Below are 24,405 nucleotides of genomic sequence, written 5' to 3' on the forward strand. Positions count from 1 at the left end.
AATATCCATTGACTTGGCCTCCACAGCCGTCTGTGGCAATGAATTCCACAGATTCACCACCCTCTGACTAAAGAAATTTCTCCTCATCTCCTACCTAAAGGAATGTCCTTTAATTCTGATGCTGTGACCTCTAGTCCTGGACTCTCTCACTGTCAATCTGATATGGCTCAAACCAGATGGGGGAAGAATATCAGAGAACATTAGAATTCACCGACCCTGCTGCAGTTTCATCATTGCTACAAGACTGGCTTTTAAAATTTCAAATTAATGTCTGAATTTAAAATCCAAAGTGGGATTTGAACTCTCATCAACGGGTTGTTAATTCAATCTGCTGGGTTGCCAATCCAATAACATCACCAATATGCCACCTCGGAAGTGTTTAATGATATAAAATGATCTGAAAAGTGGATAAAAATAGAATTATTATCTAAAACTGGGACGTGCGGCTGAAATTCCATCTGGTCTCCGTGGAGTTAACTCAATAACAGAGTTGCTTTAGATCAACCAATTACTTCAGCCAGTCAGGGAAATATACTCATCATTTCACCTGACTTCTTTCATTAACATTAATTGTATTAAATTGCTCTGTGATCCTGGCCATTGTTGTAATCCTCCACAGCTGCAGTTAATGTAAAGGGCAAAGCCATTATTTAGATTATTGGGAACAGATGGTGCAGGAATTGTGTGGAGTTACAGCTAAAACCAAGAAGAGAAAATGTGCATTAGGACAACACAGTGACATAGACACATAGAAAATAGGTGCAGGAGGAGGCCGTTCGGCCCTTCGAGCCAGCACCGCCATTCAGTGTGATCATGGCTGATCGTCCCCAATCAGTAACCCGTGCCTGCCTTCTCCCCATATCCCTTGACTCCACCAGCCCCTAGAGCTCTATCTAACTCTCTCTTAAATCCATCCAGTGACTTGGCCTCCACTGCCCTCTGTGGCAGGGAATTCCACAAATTCACAACTCTCTGGGTGAAAAAGTTTTTTCTCACCTCAGTCTTAAATGACCTCCCCTTTATTCTAAGACTGTGGCCCCTGGTTCTGGACTCACCCAACATTGGGAACATTTTTCCTGCATCGAGCTTGTCCAGTCCTTGCCCAGCGGGTAGAGTTGCTGCCTCACAGCGCCAGAGACCCGGGTTCCATCCTGACTACGGGTGCTGGCCGTACGGAGTTTGTACGTTCTCCCCTCCAACTGCGTGAATTTTCCCCGAGATCTTTGCTTTCCTCCCACGCTCAGGTTCGCGGGTTAATTGGCTTGGTGTAAATGTAACTTGTCCCTAGTGTGTGTAGGTTAGCGTTAATGTGCGGGGATCGCTGGTCGGTGCGGACTCGGCGTGCTGAAGGGCCTGTTTCTACGCTGTATCTCTGAAACTAAACGAAACTAAAGAGGTTTCACAGTTATCACAAGATGACCTGATGAGGCCTGTGCCTGTATTAAAAGCCTTTTAGCCTTCCCTTGCGTTATTTTAATTTAATGTAAAGATGCAGCATTCTCCCAGTGACTGCGTGGGTTTCCTCCGAGTGCTCCGGTTTCTTCCCACTTCCCAAAGGTGTGCATGCTTGTAGATTAATTGGCTTCTGTAAGTTGCCCCTAGTGTGTAGGACGAGAAGGTGGGACTAGTGTACTTGTGATGCATGGTCGGCGTGGAACACTCTTTGGCTCACTGAGTGGGCGGTGGGCGGCGCGACTCTGGTCAGCAGCAGCCTCTGCAGTCTGTCCGCGTTTTTATTATTTTCTGTCTGTGTTTAAATGTAGTTTTTGTTATTTTTTGTTGGGGTATGTGTGTGGGAGGGGGGGGGAAACTTTTTTAAATCTCTCCCTGCACTGGAGACCCGACCTTTTCTCGTCGGGTTTCCGTTGTCGTTGGGGCCGCAACGAGGAGCGGCCTCCAACAGGAAGAAGCCGGGGACTCTGGTGCTGACGACTCACCGTCGCCGTCGCGGGGCTGGCCGAGTCCGGAGCGGGTGGAGCGGTGGAGGAGCGCTGCTGCTGCTGCTGCTGCTGCTACCGGAGAGTCGGAGGCTCCAACGGCAGGTCTGTGGACGGCGGCACCGGGAGCCCGCGGGTCCCTGGAGGGAGACCGCTTTTCAGGGCTCTCGCAACGGCGACTTCCCCCGCCCGAGTTGCGGGGTTGAAGAGCTCCTGGAGCGGGGCCTAACATCACTGCCCCGCGCGGCTTGGAATGGCCGCGGACTCTGCGAGCGCACGCCGGGGGCTCTAACACCAAGACCCGGTGTGCGACCTCGCACCACCCGGCGTGGCTTTAATGGCCGCAGGACAATCGCCATCGCCAGCCGGGGGCTTTGACTTTGACTCTGACATCGTGGGGGGAGAGTGCAGTGGAGAGATAAGTTTTTTTGCCCTTCCATCACAGCGATGTGATGGATGTTTATGTAAATTATGTTGTGTCTTGGGTCTATGTGTTTGTAATGTATGGCTGCAGAAACGGCATTTCGTTTGGACCTCAAGGGGTCCAAATGACAATTAAATGTATCTTGTATCTTGTATCTTGAGTCCACACCGACCATCCATCACCAGTGCACTAGTTCTATTGTTTTGCTAGTTTCACATCCAACACACTTGGGACAACTACCAGAAGCCAATTGGCCTTCAACCCTGTGTGTCTTTGGAGTGTGGGAGGAAACCGGAGAAAACCCTCGCAGGTCACGGTGAGAACGTACAAACTCCGTCCAGGCAGCGCCCGGAGTCAGGATCGAACCTGTGTCTCTGGCGCTGTGAGGCAGCAACTCTACCGCTGCGCCACCGTGCCGCACTTTCATTTGATACCATCTTATTATTTAACTTTCTCGAACCAGTCAGCGTAGTTAAAATAATTAAACAGCATGGGGTCACATTTCAGTAACACCACAAACAACACATCAATAATCTTCTTGCGGCTTGTGAACTGGAAATTAAATATCGAGCTTAGGCTAAAAAGCAGCTGCAGGAATCAAAGGGGAAAAAACGGGAAAGAAAATGCTGGAGTAACTGTTCCTTCAATTTGCGCTGGGCCTCACTCTGACAGTGGAGGAGGCTCAGGACAGAAAGGTCAGTGTGGGAATGGGAGGGGGAGTTCAAGTGTTTGGCAACCGGGAGAATATTTAGTGTGCGTGAGTGTTGATGAATGACATGTTGCGGTCCTCTTTCCATGATATGGCTCACCCTCTTTCTCCAACACATGTAGTTGAAGAATTACTTGTTCACCAGTTGCCTTAACTAACCCTTACTAATCAAGAATGTTACTGGGAATAGACACAAAATGCTGGAGTAACTCAGCGGGACAGGCAGCATCTCCGGAGAGAAGGAATGGGTGACGTTTCAGGTCGAGACCCTTCTTCAGACTGAGAATCGGGGAAGAGGGAGACACAGAGATAAGGAAGTACAAGGTGTGAAAACGAGACATCAAAGGGGATGCAGTTGCAAGAAAATGTGGAATAGGTCATTGTTAGCACGGAGAGGGTGACAACGAAGCAAACAGAGATAAGATTTAATCAGGGGACAGTCAGGCGGTGAGGTAGGTTGGGGGAGGGGATGAAGAGAGAGGGAAAGCAAGGGTTACTTGAAGTTAGAGAAGTCAATATTCAGCCATCACATACAAAAAGTAATCCTCCATCAGTTTCCAGCATCTGCACGTGACCCTTTGTACTCGCCACATCTTCCCATCTACCCCCATATCTGCCTTCCGCAAAGACCGCTCCCTCCAAACTCCCTTGTCAATTCTTGTCCCTTCGTACCACAGGTGGCACTTAAATACGCAAGAGATGAAACACTTGAACAACTCCCCCCTCGACTGTTCAAGGACCCAACAATCGTTCCAGGTTCTCAGAGGTTTACCTGCATCTCTTCCAACCTCATCTATTGCGTCCGCTGCTCTAGATGTCAGCAGATCTATATCGGTGAGACCAAGCGGAGGTCGGGCGATCGTTTCGCCGAAGCTGACCTCCCGGTGGCTCAGCACTTCAACTCCCCCTCCCACTCCGCCTCCGACCTCTCTGTCCTGGGTCTCCTCCATGGCCACAGCGAGCAGCACCGGAAATTGGAGGAACAGCACCTCCTATTCCGTTTGGGGAGTCTGCACCCCGGGGGCATGAACATCGAATTCTCCCAATTTTGTTAGTCCTTGCTGTCTCCTCCCATCCCCCAGCCTTCGGGCTACTCCTCCTTTTTCCTTTCTTGTCCCCGCCCCCGATCAGTCTGAAGAAGGGTTTCGGCCCGAAACGTTGCCTATTTCCTTCGCTCCATAGATGCTGCTGCACCCGCTGACTTTCTCCAGATTTTTTGTGTACCTTCAATATTCATACCGCTGGGGTGTGACTGTTACCAGCATCTGCAGTTCCTTTCTACGCAAGAATATTACTGGGTGGATTGCAAAATAAAGGATTTCAATGTACCTTGATACAGGTGACAATAAATACTTATTGAATCATTGAACAACTGAAGTTCATCTGGTCAAACACACGCTTTATTCTCTTTCTCCTTACCTCCTTCAAGTTAACATTTGACCCGAGCAGAAGTCCAGCTGTTTCATTGGAAATGGACAGGTTGTGTGTCAGGAAGTGTTGTAGTTCAGCCCGGTCCTTTACAACTGATCCCAGAGTGAATCCTACAGCAATGAAGATGATAAAACAAAACCACTCAATCCGCTGAAACTTGCTGCAGTTTACAAGCTGACAACACCAATCATTGCACAGTTCCGCCTCATCTGATAAACAGCGGTACTGTTGTGTGGCACGGTGGCGCAGCGGTAGGGTTGCTGCCTCACAGCGCCGGGGACCCGGGTTCGATCCCGACTACGGGCGCTGTCTGTACAGAGTTTGCACGTTCTCCCCGTGACCGCGTGGGTTTTCTCCAAGATCTTCGGTTTCCTCCCACACTCCAAAGACGTACAGGTTTGTAGGTTACTTGGTTTGGTGTGTGTGTAAAAACAAATTGTCCCCAGTGTGTGTAGGATAGTGTTAGTGTGCGGGGATCGCTGGCCGGCGCGGGCTCGGTTGGCCCAAGTCCCGTTTCTGCGCTGGATCTCTAAACTAAACTAAAACTAATCTAAAATAAATCTCCATGATAATCTTAAAAAATAATAAGTTTACCTATTGTAACATCTGATCACATGCAATAAAAACTGTGGCAATATTATAGACTTTTTAAAATCACAGCTTTTCAGAAGCTGATCAGGTGTAAGCAACACATCTCCCTGTGGGGATGAATGTGCAGGAATAAATCTATATGGGTTTTTGGTTAAAAATGATGACTTACAAATAAATATCTGTGAAGCGTTAAATTTGCATAAGTCCAGGTGAAATTGTCCTTAGCCAACATGAGCCCTAAATCAGCGTGTACTCACAACCCAATTGTCACAGGTTAGGGGGAGAATGAGGGTGGTGAATCTGTGGAACTCATTGCCACAGACGGATGTGGAGGCCAAGTCAATGGATACTGGCGTACTGATTGGGGATGATCAGCCATGATCACATTGAATGGCGGTGCTGGATCGAAGGGCCGAATGGCCTACTCCTGCACCTATTGTCTATTGTCTATTGATACTTTGAAGGCGGAGATTGACAGATTCTTGATTAGTGCAGGTGTCAGGGGTTATGTAGGGAGAGGGCAGGAGAATAGGGTCGGGAAAGACAGATCAGCCATGATTTTAATGGCGGAGTGGCATCAATGGGCCGAATGGCCTTATTCTGCTCCTAGACAATGATTTATCAACAACTCCCCAGTCAAAGAAGGCCAATGGTGTCCACCAAATCAGCATCTACTCTTTCCCCAACCTCAGCACATGCCCCAATGAATTATGAATTTATAATTGAAGCTTAATGTACACATTGCTAAGGATGGATAATAAATATTTGTGGGGAGCACGGTGGCGCAGCGGTAGAGTTGCTGCCTCACAGCATCAGAGACGCAGGTTCGATCCTGACCACGGCTGCTGCCTGTACGGAGTTTGTACGTTCTCCCCATGACTGCGTGGGTTTTCTCCAGGTGCTCCAGTTTCCTCCCACACTCTAGAGATGTACAGGTTTGTAGGTTAATTAGCTTGGTAATGATTATAAATTGTCCCGAGTGTGCGTAGGGTAGTGTTAGGGTGCGGGGAAAAGCTGATCGTCGCGGACTCGGTGGGCCGAAGGGCCTGTTTCCGCGCTGTATCTCTGAACTAAAAGGCCAAGGAAGACCATCATGTCTCCAACCACACTTAACCCTCCTCCTAGGAGTTGGCTTCATCTACACCTCGCGCTGCCTCGGCAAGGCCAGCAGCATCATCAAGGACCAGTCGCACCCCGGCCACTCCCTCTTCTCCCCTCTCCCATCGGGCCGAAGGTATAGAAGTGTGAAAACGCACACCTCCAGATTCAGTGACAGTTTCTTCCCAGCAGTTATCAGGCAACTGAACCATCCAACCACAACCAGAGAGAAGTCCTCATTGGTGACCCTCAGACTATCCTTGCTGGCTTTACCTTGCACTAAACGTTATTCCCTTATCCTGTATCTGTACACTGTGAATGGCTCGATTGTAATCATGTATTGTCTTTCCGCTGACTGGTTAGCACGCAACAAAAGCTTTTCACTGTACCTCGGTACACGTGACAATAAACTAAACTGATGAGAAGCTCATAGAACTTATGGATTTATCTCTGATCATGTCTGCATTTCGTTGTCTCTGTACTGTACACTGACAATGACAATTAAAATTGAATCTGAATCTGAATCTGACCCCTCTCACCTTGTGCCCTCTCACCTTGGCCACAAACTCTTTGAATCACTTCCCTCTAGAAGGCGACTCCGGACTGTCAAAGCTGCCACAGCCAGACATAAAAACAGCTTTTATCCATGAGTAGTAGCTCTACTCAATAACCAAAAATCTGTTGCCTCCCTTTGCTCTGGTATTTTATTTAATGCACATGTATTATTATTATTAATGTTTAATGTTTTTTGCGTAATTCCTAACTGCCACAAATGTCATGTTGTCACTTGCGGGCGGAGCACCAAGGCAAATTCCTTGTATGTGAATACTTGGGCAATAAACTTATTCATTCATTCATTCATTATGTTTGTAGCGTTATGTACCCGTTGCTAGTCTCCAGGGGATGGATACTAAATAAGGGCTCCTTACCATAAGTGTTATTGAAGTGGTTCTCCACGGAGCTGGGGTCATTGTTCATCGACTCCAGATGTCGTCGGAGTGATTCCAACTCTTCTTCAAGACCTGGGCGATCGGGGTCAAACAGATTGCTCTCCTCCACCACCTCGTTGATGCGTTCAAGCAACTGGGTGACCCTTCAAAGAAACAACAGCCACAGTAAACACATCCAACTGAACCCCTCGTACATGTAAAAACCACCTCCAATGCACATTAGCCTAGACCTGTCATTGTAATACATAGGAAGGAACTGCAGATTTACACTGAATTACACTAAAGATAGACACAAAATGCTGGAGTAACACAGCGGGTCAGGAAGTGTCTCTGGAGGAAAAACACTATGACTGTATGCATGTAAATAGATTTATTTATTGAAATCATATTCTATGTGGCTCTTCCAGGGAGATGCTAACTGCATTTCGTTGTCTCTGTACTGTACACTGACAATGACAATTAAAGTTGAATCTGAATCTGAATCTGAGAGAAGGAATGGGTGACAGTTTGGGCCAAGATCCTTCTTCAGACTGGGAATCAGGGGAGAGGGAAACTCGGTATGAAAGATACTAAACAGGTCAGATAGTCTGAAGAAGGGTCTCGACCTGAAACGTCACCCATTCCTTCCATCTGGTGATAGAAACATAGAAATTAGGTGCAGGAGTAGGCCATTCGGCCCTTCGAGCCTGCACTGCCATTCAATATGATCATGGCTGATCATCCAACTCAGTATCCTGTACCTGCCTTCTCTCCATACCCCCTGATCCCTTTAGCCACAAGGGCCACATCTAACTCCCTCTTAAATATAGCCAATGAACTGGCCTGAACTGTGGCCTCAGAACTACCCTCTGTGGCAGAGAGTTCCAGAGAGTCACCACTCTCTGTGTGAAAAAAGTTCTTCTCATCTCGGTTTTAAAGGATTTCCCCCTTATCCTTAAGCTGTGACCCCTTGTCCTGGACTTCCCTAACATCGGGAACAATCTTCCTGCATCTAGCCTGTCCAACCCCTTAAGAATTTTGTACGTTTCTATAAGATCACCTCTCAATCTCCTAGATTCTAGAGAGTATAAACCAAGTCTATCCAGTCTTTCTTCATAAGACAGTCCCGACATCCCAGGAATCAGTCTGGTGAACCGTCTCTGCACTCCCTAAGAATTTTATACGTTTCCTGCATTCTATAAGATCCCCCCTCAATCTTCTAAATTCTCTGATTAAATTCTTTAGATGAACTTACGTAGAGTTGGAATACTGCAGGAATCCGAACTCATCCCTCTGGCCATCGGGGCATAGAGACTGCATCACAGGGAGTATCCCAGCCGATGTCAGTGGTGCAGCTGTGTAGAATGCTGAAGGGAACCAGAGGCCAAACAGACAAGAGAGGGGGGGGGGGGGAAACAGGGGGGGAGAGAGGACAGTTCAAAGAGCAGTTACAGCACAGCAGAGGGAGCAAGTCGTGAAACCCACTAGAGGCTAAAGAGAACAGTCAGAGGTCAAAAGATCATGGTGACTCTGGACAACAGTGCAAGACAATTTATTGGCAAGTTTTTGGCAATCGCAAGGTTCATAATTCAGGCTGTTGAATATCAACACTTCAGGTCACTAACAATGTGCAGGAAGGAACTGTAGACGCTGGTTTATACTGAAGAAAGGCACAAAATGCTGTAGTAACTCAGCGGGACAGGCAGCATCTCTGGAGAGAATGAATGGGCAACGTTTCGGGTCGAGACCCTTCCTCGTCCCGAAACGTCGCCTATCCCTTCACTCCATAGATGCTGCCTCGCCCGCTGAGTTACTCCAGCTTCTTGTCTACCTTCGATTTTTCCAGCATCTGCAGTTCCTTCCTTAAAGGATAGTCCCAGGGTCACCAAGGAGGGAGATTGTGGTTCAGATTGTAATTCCACCAAATGATGCTTTTGATCTCATGACTGAAGAGATTTGAATTCTACAATATGCCATAATTTTCTTTGCATTTTCGCGTACGTTAGTAAGAGTTTGTTATGCACCGCCCAGCTTTTAGAAAATAGAGAATTGCAAGGAAAAGTTGGTCATTGAAAATTAGTGCATTTGCTAACGGTAGATTCTAAGCATCCCAGAACTAACTACATCCCAGCTTCTTGACACGGACAGAGACACACTCTCGGGGGAACAAAGGAAAGAAGGGAACTATGATAATACAAAGGGCAGTCCAAAAATGAGAAGTTCTTACACATGTCTCTGCCATTCAAAACTGCTGCGTTCATTTTCGTACTAAATGTAGTATATTCAGACACTGAGGTGCTTTGATGCCACTGAAGAACAAGGATTAGGGAAGGGAATTGTGCATCTATCTGCTCTTCACCAGCATGGAGATTATAACAGCATTGTTGAATGCAGTTACCCAGATCAATTACGCAGGATTTCAAAGTTCCTGACCGCCAGTTATTGATTAAATCCTGCACATTTTTTTAATGCAAACCAATCCCCCATCATTGGGGTTTTTTTTTTTAAAGTAAATGATATTTGACCCATTTGTTTTGCTTAGAGATCAGATTGCATCTTTCACCAAACAATCTAAATAATTGAAGATGGACACAAAAAGCTGGAGTAATTCAGCGGGACAGGCAGCGTCTCTGGAGAGAAGGAATGGGTGACTATGTTTCGGGTCGAGACCCTTCTTCAGACCCGATCCAAATAATTGTTTATTTATTTCTTCTATTTGACTCGAGATCATTGAAATAATCAGTATGTGAAGATTTAGGAGTTTTTCACTCTTTTGCAGAATTCAACATTGCCAAATAGTTTTTTTTTTAATTGTGAAATTAGACAGGGGATCTCAGAGCTCAGGAATCATCGGTCATCTGTCCCACGTTGAGAATTGCTTCTTTATTTCTCCACTTGACTGTTTACAACGAGGATGTTGCCAGGACTTGAGATCCAAGCTCTAGGGAGAGGTTGAGTCGGCTGGGTCTCTATTCTTTGGAGGGCAGGAGGATGTGGGGCGATCTTATAGAGGTGTATGAAATAATGATGGGAATAGATCGGGTAGATGCACAGAATCTCTTGCCCAGAGTAGGGGAATCGAGAACCAGAGGACTTTGGTTTAAGTTGAGGGGAGGAGAGGGGAGTCTAAGCACCACTCTGTCTCAATCTGATGAATAGTCTCGACCCAAAATGTCTCCTATTTCTTTTCTCCAGAGATGCTGCCTGACCCACTGAGTTACTCCAACATTTTGTGTCTACAGTTGGTGTAAACCTGAATCTGAAGTTCCTTCCAACACCTTGGGGCAGCATCTGACTGTGAGGGAAAGCCACAAGTTTCAGGCAATTTACAATTCCTATGTGTTTAATTATATTAATGCATTTAATGAATGTGTTTAATTGTATCTTCTAAAATTTCTGAATATTTGTATTTGTAATTCTTCAAATAAGTAAAAAAACTAGTCAGGAACATTTGTTTAAAAGTTTTGAACTAATTGTATGACTGTAACACAGGCATTTCATTTTCCTGACAGCCTATTTAGCCTTGGGTTACAGCTTAACCAGCTGTCAAAGTATTTCTGTGGATCCTGCAGTCTCAGATCAGAGTTGGCTTCAGGCTCCTAGATCCTGCGGGATCAGAAGGTAGTTATGCAATGATGCAGAGCAGCTAATCACCTCCAGGGAATTCTCAGGCCTTATTTCAGTATTAATTTTAAACAGAGGATTCTAACCTCGGATAAAGGACGTTCCTTTCGAAAGGAGATGAGGAGGAAGTGGGAGAAGAGAGAATGATTTTGGACAGGTTTCACCGCATGTCACACTGAATTATTTACCCACATTACTCGCTGGAGTTTAGAAGGATTGAGGGTGGACCTCATTGAAACTTACCCAATAAGTGAAAAGGCTTGGATATAGTGGAAGGTACACAAAAATGCTGGAGAAACTCAGCGGGTGCAGCAGCATCTATGGAGCGAAGGAGATAGGCAACGTTTCGGGCCGAAACCCTTCCTCAGACTGGATGTGGAGAGGATGTTTCCACTAGTGGGAGAGTCAAGGACCAGAGGTCACAGCCTCAGAATAAAAGGACGTTCCTTTAGGAACGAGATGAGGAGGAATTTATTTAGTCATAGGGTGGTGAATCTTTGGAATTCATTGGCACAGAAGGCTGTGGAGGCCAAGTCAATGGATATTTTTAAGGCTGAGGTAGATAGATTCTTAATTAGAATGGGTGTCAGGGGTTTTGGGGAGAAGGCATGAGAATGGGTTGAAGGGGAGAGAAAGATCAGCTATGATTGAATGGCGGGGTAGACTTGATGGGCCGAATGGCCTAAATCTGCTCCTATCACTTACGAATACCACGATCACCATACAGGAATCAAAAGCAAATATCAGGAAACACGGTGTTGCAATTGTTGGCCGCTGAAGTTGAAAACCAAGTGGAGCAAGTTTTTACTTTAAGGTACATGGTCCATTTTGGTCCGAGGTCCAATGACTTGGACTCATTTCCAAGTCTTTGAAATGAGTTCCATACATCCCCAATGGCTGAATATACTATTGTAATCTTCATATAAAATCATGAAGGTTATGCTGCTTGGGACTGATGGAAGTTCTGCCCTGACTCAACATTCACCACTCCATGCAGCGACACAAACGGACAAGGCTCCGGGTCAGATGTCTCCCTCCTTGTAAAATGTGTGAGATCTAAGAATCACTCTTTCGTCAACAATGACAAATGGGAAACAAGCTCAAACTGTGCCTCAAATGGAAGGTGGACTCAATACCAACAAATGTGTTTGATATTTTAGAAACATAGAAACATAGAAATTAGGTGCAGGAGTAGGCCATTCGGCCCTTCGAGCCTGCACCACCATTCAATATGATCATGGCTGGTCATCCAACTCAGTATCCCGTACCTGCCTTCTCTCCATACCCCCTGATCCCCTTAGCCACAAGGGCCACATCTAACTCCCTCTTAAATATAGCCAATGAACTGTGGCCTCGACTACCCTCTGTGGCAGAGAGTTCCAGAGATTCACCACTCTCTGTGTGAAAAAAGTTCTTCTCATCTCGGTTTTAAAGGATTTCCCCCTTATCCTTAAGCTGTGACCCCTTGTCCTGGACTTCCCTAACATCGGGAACAATCTTCCTGCATCTAGCCTGTCCAACCCCTTAAGAATTTTGTAAGTTTCTATAAGATCCCCTCTCAATCTCCTAAATTCTAGAGAGTATAAACCAAGTCTATCCAGTCTTTCTTCATAAGACAGTCCCGACATCCCAGGAATCAGTCTGGTGAACCGTCTCTGCACTCCCTCTTTTGTTTAAGAAGGAACAGCAGATGCTGGAAAATCGAAGGTAAATAAAAGTGCTGGAGAAACTCAGCGGGTGCAGCAGCATCTGTGATGCCTTAATCAACAATGCCTTAATCATCCCATCTGTGATGCTGCTGCACCCGCTGAGTTTCTCCAGCACTTTTGTCCCCCTCTGTTTTATATTTTGTTGGCCAACCAGTGCAGCAGCAATAAAATTGTTCATCAAAGATGTGTGTGGTTCTGCAGAGATGTGTCTACTCATTGGAGTTATATATAGGGTTTAGATCGAGTATGGTTCTTTACAGGGGGCCATTGTTTAAGTATGTTTGGAACATAGATGAGGAAACACCTTTTCACACAGAGAGTTGTGAGTCTGTGGAATTCTCTGCCTCGGAGGGCGGTGGAGGCCGGTTCTCTGGATACTTTCAAGGGAGAGCTAGATAGGGCTCTTGAAGATAGCGGAGTCAGGGGATATGGGGAGAAGGCAGGAACGGGGTACTGATTGGCGATGATCAGCCATGATCACATTGAATGGCGGTGCAGGCTCGAAGGGCCGAATGGCCTACTCCTGCACCTATTGTCTTGTCTATCAGACTGAACTATGAGTAAGGAGCAGATGCTGGTTTAGGTTTTTGCTGAAGCAATGATCCCAACTGCTGTCGAGGACCAACCCATGCCACATTCAACAAACACCTTCAACCAACTGAGTCCTCCTCCAGTCACAGTTTTTAGACTCCCACATTTTCATCAACTCTCCCCCAAACTTTAAAACGAGGTTTTAATGAAGTGGTCTTACTGGCCAAACCTCTAGCCAGTGTCAGAGGAAGGCAGGAGAATGGGGTTGAGGGGGAAAGATAGATCAGCCATGATTGAATGGCCGAGTAGACTCGATGGGTCGAATGGCCTAATTCTGCTGCTATTTTAGAAACATAGAAACATAGAAATTAGGTGCAGGAGTAGAGGCCATTCGGCCCTTCGAGCCTGCACCATTCGCCATTCAATATGATCATGGCTGATCATCCAACTCAGTATCCTGTACCTGCCTTCTCTCCATACCCCCTGATCCCCTTAGCCACAAGGGCCACTTCTAACTCCCTCTTAAATATAGCCAATGAACTGGCCTCAACTACCCTCTGTGGCAGAGAGTTCCAGAGATTCACCACTCTCTTGGCATGCACTTGGCATGCATCATCCCATCTGAGCGGTGCTGAGTGATGCTGGCTCGAAGGGCCGAATGGCCTCCTCCTGCACCTATTTTCTATGAACACTGCCTTAATGAAATGGAAGATAAACATGTTGCAGGGCAGCTGGTGAATCCCATCAGTCCCAGGTCTAGTCTAATCTAAACGTGTTAATTATTAAAGGAGGCTTATTATTGTATTAATTGGAGTACAAAGCCATGGAGAAAGCCGATCCACTTCCCCTCATGGTACTTTGCCTTGGGAAAGAAAAAGCAGCTGAACCAGTAACTTACAGACTGGATGGCATGCAGGTTGTGATGCAGCAGAGTCAAGCAGGTCAACAGGTTGAAAAGAAAAAGAACGTTACGTGGAAAAAAGAACACACGAGAACAGAAAAAATAAACAACATTAAAAATGAATCCGTAAAACTTTGACTGTTCACAATACATGTTAATACCAAACCACTGGTGGGAGAGGGAGGAGGGAGGAGGAGGGAGGGAGGAGGAGGGAGGGAGGGAGGGGGAGGGAGGGAGGCGGAGGGAGGGAGGGGGAGGGAGGGAGGGAGTGCAGGCCACAAACCGGAGGGTAAGATCCTCACTTGGCATCTGGAGACATGGAGATATTATGTAAAGTGTGGATGGTGGCGTGCCGTGAGAATTGTTTCTCAAGGCCAGAACTCTCAGAACACGTGAGTCCTGCAAACACGTGTGAGTCGCTGCACGTCCTGGCACAGCAGATCTAACAACTACTGAGTCTAGTTTAGAGATTCAGCGCAGAAACAGGCCCTTCGGCCCACCGAGTCCGTGCCGACCAGCGATCCCCGCACACTAACACTATCCCACGATAGATCCAAAATAGATCCGATACTGGCGCATATGAGGCTTTTATAGAGGCAGGGAGTGGAGGGACACGGATCATATACAGGCAGATGAGATCAGTTTAACTTGGTATCATAAAAGGACACAGAGTGCTGGAGTAACTCAGCGGGTGCAGCAGCATCTATGGAGCTAAGGAAATAGGCAATGTTTCGGGCCGAAACCCTTCCGGGTTTCGGCCCGAAACGTTGCCTATTTCCAGAAGAGTTTTGGCCCGATACGATGCTGGTTCATTATGCATCTGTGGAGATAGACACAATATGGTGACGTTTCACAGAGTGCTGGACTCAGCGGGTCAGGCAGCATCTGTGGAGAACATGGATAGGTGACGTTTCACAGAGTGCTGGAGTAACTCAGAGGGTCAGGCAGCATCTGTGGAGAACATGGATAGGGGACGTTTCAGGTTGAGACTCCTCCTCTGGCCCTTCTTCTGAAGAAGGGTCTCGACCCAAAACGTCACCTATTCCTTATCTCCATAGATGCTGTCTGACCCGCTGAGTTACTCCAGCTTTTTGTGTCTATCCTAGGGCCACAAATGTTCATGGAATACCGGGGCAAGCCACAGGGTGGAGCAGCTCACAACATCTAACCATGGCGGCACCATCTCTGTCAACCGTTCTGTGGGATCTCTAAGACACAATTCACTTTGCCACTGCCTACAGTACTAGTGACTGCTGTATTTATCCCCAGAATGATTCCCGTCTCATGCCGCTGGGATAGATAAGGCAGGCCTGGCTAGAGTGGATGTGGAGAGGATGTCTCCACTTGTGGGAGAGTCTAGTTCCACATGGCTCGGTGCTGGGACCACTGCACTTCATGTTGTATATTAATAACCATATAACAATTACAGCACGGAAACAGGCCATCTCGGCCCTACAAGTCCGTGCCGAACAACTTTTTTTTCCCTTAGTCCCATATACCTGCGCTCAGACCATAACCCTCCATTCCCTTCTCATCCATATGCCTATCCAATTTATTTTTAAATGATACCAATAAACCTGCCTCCACCACTTCCACTGGAAGCTCATTCCACACCGCTACCACTCTCTGAGTAAAGAAGTTCCCCCTCATGTTACCCCTAAACTTCTGTCCCTTAATTCTGAAGTCATGTCCTCTTGTTTGAATCTTCCCTATTCTCAAAGGGAAAAGCTTGTCCACATCAACTCTGTCTATCCCTCTCATCATTTTAAAGACCTCTATCAAGTCCCCCCTAACCTTCTGCGCTCCAGAGAATAAAGACCTAACTTATTCAACCTATCTCTGTAACTTAGTTGTTGAAACCCAGGCAACATTCTAGTAAATCTCCTCTGTACTCTCTCTATTTTGTTGACATCCTTCCTATAATTGGGCGACCAAAATTGTACACCATACTCCAGATTTGGTCTCACCAATGCCTTGTACAATTTTAACATTACATCCCAGCTTCTATAGCCAGAGGTCGTAGCCTCAGAATTAATGATGGGAGGATTGAAGGCTTTGTGGCAAAGTTTGCGAAAGATACGAAAATAGATTGATGGACAGTTAGTGCAGAGAAAGCAGGGACTCTGCAGAAGGACTTGGAAAGGTTGGGAGAGTGGACTGAGAAGTTGCAGATGGAATATAGTGTAGAAAAGTCATGAATTTTGGTATTAGGAATAAAGGCGAAGACTATTTTCTAAAATAGGGGGAGAATCCAGAAATCGGAGGTGCAAAGGGACTTGGGAATGCTGGTGCAGGATTCCCAAAATGTTAATCTGCAAGTCGAATCGGTGGTAAAGAAAGCAAACTGAATGCTAGCATTTTTTTCATGAGGGCTTGTATAGAAAAACAGGGATGTAATGCTGAGGCTCTATCAGGCGCTGGTCAGGCCACATTTGGAATATTTTTTGTGAGCAATTTTGGGCACCATATATGAGGAAGGATGTGCCGGCTCTGGAGAGGGTCCAGAGGAGGTTTACACGAATGATCCCAGGAATGAGTAGGTTCCGTTAACATATGATGTGCGTTTGTCGGCACTGGGCCTGTACTCGTTGGAGTTTAGAAGAATGAAGTGGGACCTCATTGAAACGTACAGAATAGTGAAAGGCTTGGATAGAGTGGATGTGGAGAAGATGTTTCCACTAGTGGGAGAGTCTAGGACTAGAGGTCGTAGCCTCAGAATTAAAGGACTTTCATTTAGGAAGGAGATGGGAAGGAATTTCTTCAGTCAGAAGGTGGTGAATCTGTGGAATTCATTGCCACAGAAGGCTGTGGAGGCCAAGTCAATGAATATTTTTAAGGCAGAGATGGATAGATTCTTGATTAGTACGGGTGTCATGGGTTAAGGGGAGAAGGCAGGTGAATGGGGTTGAGAGGGAAAGATTGATCTGACATGATGGAATGGTGGGGTAGGCTTGATGGGCCGAATGGCCTAATTCTGCTCCTATTATTTATGAACTTACAAACTTATGAAATGCAGAGTCTTTTACCCAGTGTAGGGGGGTCAAGAACCCAAGGATATTGGTTTAAGATGAGGGGAAAAATATTTAATAGGAACCTGAGGGGGAATTTTTTTTTTACACAAAGTGAGGTTGGTATATGGAAAGATCTTCCGGAGGAGGTAGTTGAGGCAGGTACCATCAGAACATTTAGTAAACATTTGGACAGGTGCATGGATAGGGCAGGTTTGGAGGGATATGGGCCAAACATAGGCAGGTGGGACTGGTGTAGATGGGGCATGATGGTGAGTGTGGGCAAGTTGGGCCGAAGGGCCTGTTTCCACGCTGTCTCACTCCATGACTCAACCCTACACCTATAAAGCTTCGGAGATTTACATTTCTTTGTTGATTCTCGAGTATCATCTTCATGATATTTCTTCTTGCTGATGTTCAAAGTTAATTACCTATTCTTGCAATTGCAAAAAAAAAGGATTTTTAAAGAAACTTCGCAGGAGCATGCAGGAACATCGGGTCAGAACATGTTGAACCCAAAGTTTGCGATAAGCACAGAGACTGGAACAGAAAATACACAACACTGAAAACAATTAAACAAGGAAATAAAGCAAATAAATAAATGTACTGTTTGCACACTGTGCACATGTCCAGGAGAACAAATGTGCGTACCAAGATGTAACAATCTATTAGTTCACCAACGCCCCAAGCAATAACAGTTCATCATTATTATATACCTTATAATATTCCCATGTGGATGATTGCAGAATATTGGCTGCTTTCTTTGTTGCTGAATTGCTATCTTCTTAATCAAAATAATATTTCACCACCTACCTTGGAGTTAGTTAATTAAATGCAACATCATGGTGAAAAAGAAAAAGAACAACTTAAATGGTGGAACGTTTGAGAGAAATCCAAGAGTCTTTCGAAGTTTTATGGTATTGAAGATGAATTCTCAGCGCTCAATTCTTCTTAAGGATACGACTTTTCATTCAATAGTTTCAGGCCATTAATTCCAATCTTATTCACTGCTATCGAGAGGCTTTGCTTAGTTTAGAGATACAGCACGGAACCAGGCCCTTCGGCCCGCCGAGTCTGCACTATCCTACACACACTAGGGACAATTTACATGTATACCAAGGCAATTCACCTACAAAACCTGCACGTCTTTGGAGCGTGGGAGGAAACCGCAGATCTCAGAGAAATCCCACGCAGGTCACGGCGAGAGCGTACAAAACTCCGTGCCGACAGCGCCCGTAGTCGGGATTGTATCCGGGTCTCTGGCGCTGTGAGCACAGTAAGGCAGCAACTCTACCGCTGCGCCACCGTGATGCCCTATTGATTGGAGGGGCTCTCTATTCTGACACACCACTGTGACAATATGTTAACACACCGTGGGTCTTCCAAGTCTCTCCAGTCAGACTTCCAAACCTAATTTCAGTTTAGATACCAGCATCGGGTTTTTTTTCTCCTCCCCGAGATTCTACTCTGGCAACATTAATGCAAGGAATGCTGAGTCAAAATTACATTGGAGCCAAATGCCTACGTTGGACTGAATGGCCTCTTCTGCTGCTGTGCCTTCTTGTAATAATATTCAGTTACATGACTGGGCAACAAATTTGGTTCATTTTGGTCATTGTGTGTCAGCACCTCCCATGGAACAATCAAGAGCCCCCTCCAGTCACAGAAACCCAAGACAAGGCAAGAGGGGCAACACAGGGGGTGGTGAGAACTGGAATGCACGGCCGAGATTGATGGTGGAAGCAGATGCAATAGCGTTCATAAGTTCGTAAGTGATAGGAGCAGAATTAAGCCATTCGGCCCATCAACTCTAGTCCAACATATAATCATGGCTGATCGATCTCTCCCTCTTAACCTCATTCTCCAGCATCAGTCTGAAGAAGGGTCTCGACCCGAAACGTCACCCATTCCTTCTCTCCAGAGACTGTCTGTCCCGCTGAGTTACTCCAGCCTTTTGTGTCTATCTTCTATTGAATGTGGACCCTGACTTCTAGATCAAATGATCATCAGGTCAAAAGTGACAGGAGCAGAATTAGGCCATTCGGCCCATCAAGTCCACTCCGTCACTCAATCATGGCTGATCTAACTCTCCTAACCCTATGAAGTGGGAGAATGGTTAGGTTGTGAAGTGTATGGCAACAAACTGCACAGATGGGATGAGGGGGATGCTAATTGTGAAGATATGTTAGATAAAGCTCTTAAAGATAGCGGAGTTAAGGGATATGGGGAGAAGGCAGGAACGGGGTACTAATTGTGGATGATCAGCCATGATCACACTGAATGGTGGTGCTGGCTCGAAGGGCCGAATGGCCTACTCCGGCCCCTATTGTCTATTGTCTCTTATCAAGGTTCGAAGAGGCTCATGTAATGCACACACGACAGGGGGCACAGAAGCAGATAGGCCTGTTTCTCTGCTGTAAATTGCATTTAATTCCTCATTACTAACCCTACATCCATTAGTACCTGCAAGGTTTACAGTGTGCGATTCATTTTGTCCAGGCAACAGTGAACATTCGATTGAATTCATTGATTTAACCAATAATATCATTAACAAAAGATCATTTTTGCCTGAAGACCGGAGGGATGATAATGGGGAAAGCCATCTGGAACTTTCCATACCAATAAAAACTATCGTGTACGTGGAAGTCACGAAGGCCAGAGGGTTCCTGCTTCAGTATATTTCCCCATTTCTCTTTCTCTCCTGAGCAATGTGACACGGTGGCACAGCGGTAGAGTTGCTGCCTCGCTCTGTGAATGTCTTCTAGGCTGGTTTAAATATTCCCAAGGAAGACAGAGCAAGTCCTTTTTTCAGGCTTTTCCTTTATTCCTCCTGAAATTTCCCTCCCAATTCTCCGCCTCATGTGTAGGAATGAATGGAGGCACGCCGGTCAAAAATGTTCAGCCCTGATGTTCTGGCTAATTCTGGATGTGCCCGCTAGTCGGAACAAGAGGTCATAGCCTCAGAATTAAAGGATATTCTTTCAGGAAGGAGATGAGGAGAAATGGCTTGCGTTGTGTTCCCACTAGTGGGAGAGTCTACAACTAGAGCATCAAAATAAAAGGACATTCCTTTAGAAAGGAGGAATTACTTTAGTCAGAGGGGGGTAAATCTGTGGAATTATTTGCCACAGACGGTGGGTATTTTTATGGCAGAGATGGATAGATTCTTGATTAGTGCGGGTGTCAGGGGTTATGGGGAGAAGGCAGGAGAATGGGGTTAGGAGGGAGAGATATCTCAGCCATGAGTGAATGGCGGAGTAGACTTGATGGGCCGAATGGCCTAATTCTGCTCCGACAATCTATGAAGTAGATGACACACAGGGAAGTGTGCCTGAGGATGTGGTGACACAGATATGACCACAACTTTAGTCCTGAGGTCAGTAAATGTCTGCAAATTGTTCATTGATGCTTATAGACATACAAAAACAAATAATTAATCAATGAGCAAAGCAAAATAAGAAGATAGAATTACTGGCAATGCCCAATGCCATTTAAACATGGCACTCCTCAGCTGTCTGATCCAGGTTAATAGATTTCTAATCTGATGGTTTGGTTTCATGTTTTAGATATCGCGTGTGGATTCTCCCCACCTGTAGTAGGATCAAAGGGTCAAGACTATCTAGACTACCTGAACTATTTGGGTTTACACCGAAGATAGACACAAAATGCTGGAGCAATTCAGTGTCAGGCAGCATCAGAGGGACAGGCAGCATCTCTGGAGAGAATGTGGATGATCAGCCATGATCACAGTAAATGGCGGTGCTGGCTCCAAGGGCCGAATGGCCTACTCCTGCACCTGTTGTCTATTGTCTATTGAATGGGTGACATTTCGAGTCAAGACACTTCGTCAGACCTCTCTACCTATTCCTTCTCTCCAGAGATGCTGCCTGTCCCGTTGAGTTACTCCAGAGTCTTATCTACGGTGTAAACCGGCATCTGCAGTTCCTTCCTTACTGCTCCACCCACTTGCTCGTTACCTTCTGAGGGGCCAGTGGAAGCTTTCACAACCAAGTCACCAGGGTGTTGTGGGCGGGAGTGAGTTCATTACATACAGTGGCGCTCCAGATACTGTACCTTCTTTGACAGGAATAGTTGGTTTCTTCTGTCGGAGTCCCAGCAAGATGAAGAAGAGAACCAGTGGGATGAAGATCTCGAACGCCAAGACCCACTATGGACAAACCGAAAAGAGAAAGACGTTAAACATGGGAATAGCTACTCATGGCAAATCAGCTATGGGGGTGGCGCAGTGGTAGAGTTGCTGCCTTACAGCGCCAGAGACCCGGGTTCGATCACACACAGAGCAATCAATGCAATTTGAAATTAGGGCCTGGAGGTAAATCATTGTCGAGTCTGTTTTCAAAGAGCTGTCAAAACGACAGCAAATGAAACCCAGCACATCTGTGGAATAAAAGAGACATTGATTTGATATTTCTCACCAGAGAACCAAACTCTGGGACATCAATGGAAAGTGCCGCCCAATTAGGACGCTTCACTGAGCAGAAACTGGCACAATATTTCATAAGAATGTCTATTTAATTCTAAAAGGGAGCAGCGGTAGAGTTGCAGCTTTATAAGGGCCTGCCCCACTTACACGAACTTTACAGGCACCCGTCATAGGTCACCGAAATTTTCAACATCGAAAATTCAGCAGCGACCAGAAAGACGCTACAACTCTTTGGAGACATCTCATAGAAACATAGAAACATAGAAATTAGGTGTAGGAGTAGGCCATTCGGCCCTTTGAGCCTGCACCGCCATTCAATATGATCATGGCTGATCATCCAACTCAGTATCCCATACCTGCCTTCTCTCCATACCCTCTGATCCCCTTAGCCACAAGGGCCACATCTAACTCCCTCTTAAATATAGCCAATGAACTGGCCTCAACTACCCTCTCTGCAGCAGAGAGTTCCAGAGATTCACCACTCTCTGTGTGAAAAAAGTTCTCCTCATCTCGGTTTTAAAGGATTTCCCCCTTATCCTTAAGCTGTGACCCCTTGTCCTGGACTTCCCTAACATCAGGAACAATCTTCCTGCATGTAGCCTGTCCAACCCATTAAGAATTTTGTAAGTTTCTATAAGATCCCCTCTCAATCTCCTAAATTCTAGAGAGTATAAACCAAGTCTATCCAGTCTTTCTTCTTAAGACAGTCCTGACATCCCAGGAATCAGTCTGGTGAACCTTCTCTGCACTCCCTCTATGGCAATAATGTCCTTCCTCAGATTTGGAGACCAAAACTGCACGCAATACTCCAGGTGTGGTCTCACCAAGACCCTGTACAACTGCAGTAGAACCTCCCTGCTCCTATACTTAAATCCTTTTGCTATGAAAGCCAACATACCATTCGCTTTCTTTACTGCCTGCTGCACCTGCATGCCTACCTTCAATGACAATCTCACGACGATACAGGTTCTCTCTCCATCCCTCCCCCACCCTAGTCATCCTCCCAGTTTCACCGTCATCCTGTTGAGTTTCACTCTCTGTATAACTCGTTATCTACAACGACCCCACAGCCAACAATGGACCATTGTGGGCTCCACCTTTCCTCGACCTTCGTTACTTTTTGCATATCTCTCAGACGTCTCTTCTATATCTCTCTCTCTCTATCACCATCTATATCTCTCGTTTTCCTCTCCCCCGACTCTCAGTCTGAAGAAGGGTCCCGACCCAAAACTCTCCAGAGATGCTGCCTGACCCGCTGAGTTACTCCATGTGTATCATTGGACTGATCTCTGTAGACAGTTAATGGAACGTATTCCACTCTCTTGCATGAATGAAGTTGACCTTCAAAGGAAATTCATTGTTTGTTACTTTAGTTTTGAAAGGATTCAATGGAAAACACTGGGTTTTTTTGTTCCTCAGCAATAGATTCGGAGTCATTAACAAGCTTCCACCTAATGCCACCAGAGTGGATTAAAGATCACAATAAAATCTCTGGATTCAGCCAGAGGCTGAAAAGGAGCACATTATTCTACACTTAGTGACTGCTTGAACAAGTATTAAAAAAATCCTCCTTTGTGGCGTACCAGTTTTATTCGGAGTAAACATTTTGAGTGCCTCAAAAAGGCAGCCAGCATCATCAGAGACCCACACCACCCTGCCCACACGCCCATATCACCATTGCCATCGGGAAGAAGGTACAGGAGCCTGAAAACTGTAACATCTAGGTTCAGGAACAGCTTTTTCCCTACGGCCAACAGGCTATTAAACACAACAACCTCAAATATGTTGAATTCTGTTGTGTATGTGTGTGCTTTTTTTCCAATTGCATCGCTGCATGGCAAATCCATTTCACTGTATCTTAGTTGGGGCATGTGATGAATAAACTTGAACTGAATTTGAGCTGAACTTAGACTATTAATATCATTATCGTTGCACTATCATTCTTTGTTTATTTTTTATGTGTGTGTGCATTTGCATGTGCGTGTACACACACACACACACACACACACACACACTGATCTTTTTAGTCTCATTCATTATGTTGTTTACAGATTCTGTTGTGCTGCTGCAAGTAAGAATTTCATTGTTCTATCCGGGACAAGAAAACACTCTTGACTTATCATTTAGCCTTTGTTCCCTGACAAAAGTAAGGTGCATACATTTTGGCAAAATGCTTAGTGTTAGAATGTCTACCAGGAATAAGGATATACAGTATTAAGCACATTTTGGATTGCCTCAGCAAATATGAGATTGTGTAATTGTGTTTTGCTAATGCTGACATTACAACATGACCATCTTTGAATAAGTGCACTTACATTCACAGAATGTTTACTCTATCATTCGGCCCCCATTACGACCTGCCTGCTGCTTGGAAAATTATGGCGTAACGGCACTTCCGCAGCCCAACGATGCCTCTTCATTTAGGAGCTTAGCAAGAGATTGTGGAAACGAGGAACTGCAGATGCTGGTTAATACGCAAAATGGGTGGCGCAGCGGTAGAGTTGCTGCCTCATTGCGCCAGACACCCGGGTTCGATCCTGACCAAGGGTGCTGTCTCTACACAGTTTGCATGTTCTTGCGTGGGTTTTCTCCGGGTGCTCCGGATTCCTCCCACACTCCAAAGACGTGCAGGTTTGTAGGTTAATTGGCTTCTGTAAATTGCCCCTGGTCTGTCAATGCACAATTAGAATAACATACAACTAGTGTATCATTGGTCGATGCACAGACTCATAGGTTGGAGGAACATAATTAAACTATTCAGCCATTCAATCATGGCTGATCTATCTCATCCTCCTAACCCCATTCTCCTGCCTTCTCCCATAAACCCCTGACTCCCATACTAATCAAGAATCATTCAATCTCCTCCGCCTTAAAAATATCCATTGATATAGCATCTCTGGAGAGAAGGAATGGGTGACATTTTGGGTCGAGACCCTTCTTCAAATATATACACACACACACACATCTTTTTTTCTCACATATTGTTTACAGGGTACAATGTTTACATATTCCGTTGTGCTGCTGCATGTAAAACATCATTGTTCTGTCTGGGACACATGAGAATAAAAC

The 24,405-nt window shown here is 45.8% G+C and overlaps 1 protein-coding gene across 2 annotated transcripts in view; it reads right to left on the reverse strand.

The window, feature by feature from the left end:
• Nucleotides 1–24,405, reverse strand: part of abca2 (ATP-binding cassette, sub-family A (ABC1), member 2) — a 327,339-nt gene that overhangs the window by 234,636 nt on the left and 68,298 nt on the right. For both annotated transcript variants that reach the window (XR_008725992.1, XM_055660339.1), the window contains exons 2-5: nt 20,967–21,060; nt 8,375–8,486; nt 7,120–7,283; nt 4,490–4,611 (exon numbers count right to left, since the gene is read on the reverse strand). Coding sequence is in view for 1 of the 2 variants with exons in the window: in XM_055660339.1 (XP_055516314.1) it covers nt 4,490–4,611; nt 7,120–7,283; nt 8,375–8,486; nt 20,967–21,060 (492 nt within the window). In the remaining variant the exon portion in view is untranslated. The remainder of the gene's footprint in view (nt 1–4,489; nt 4,612–7,119; nt 7,284–8,374; nt 8,487–20,966; nt 21,061–24,405) is intronic.

The sequence above is a fragment of the Leucoraja erinacea genome, chromosome 31, assembly GCF_028641065.1.
Source record: "Leucoraja erinacea ecotype New England chromosome 31, Leri_hhj_1, whole genome shotgun sequence".
Lineage (NCBI taxonomy): Eukaryota > Metazoa > Chordata > Chondrichthyes > Rajiformes > Rajidae > Leucoraja > Leucoraja erinaceus.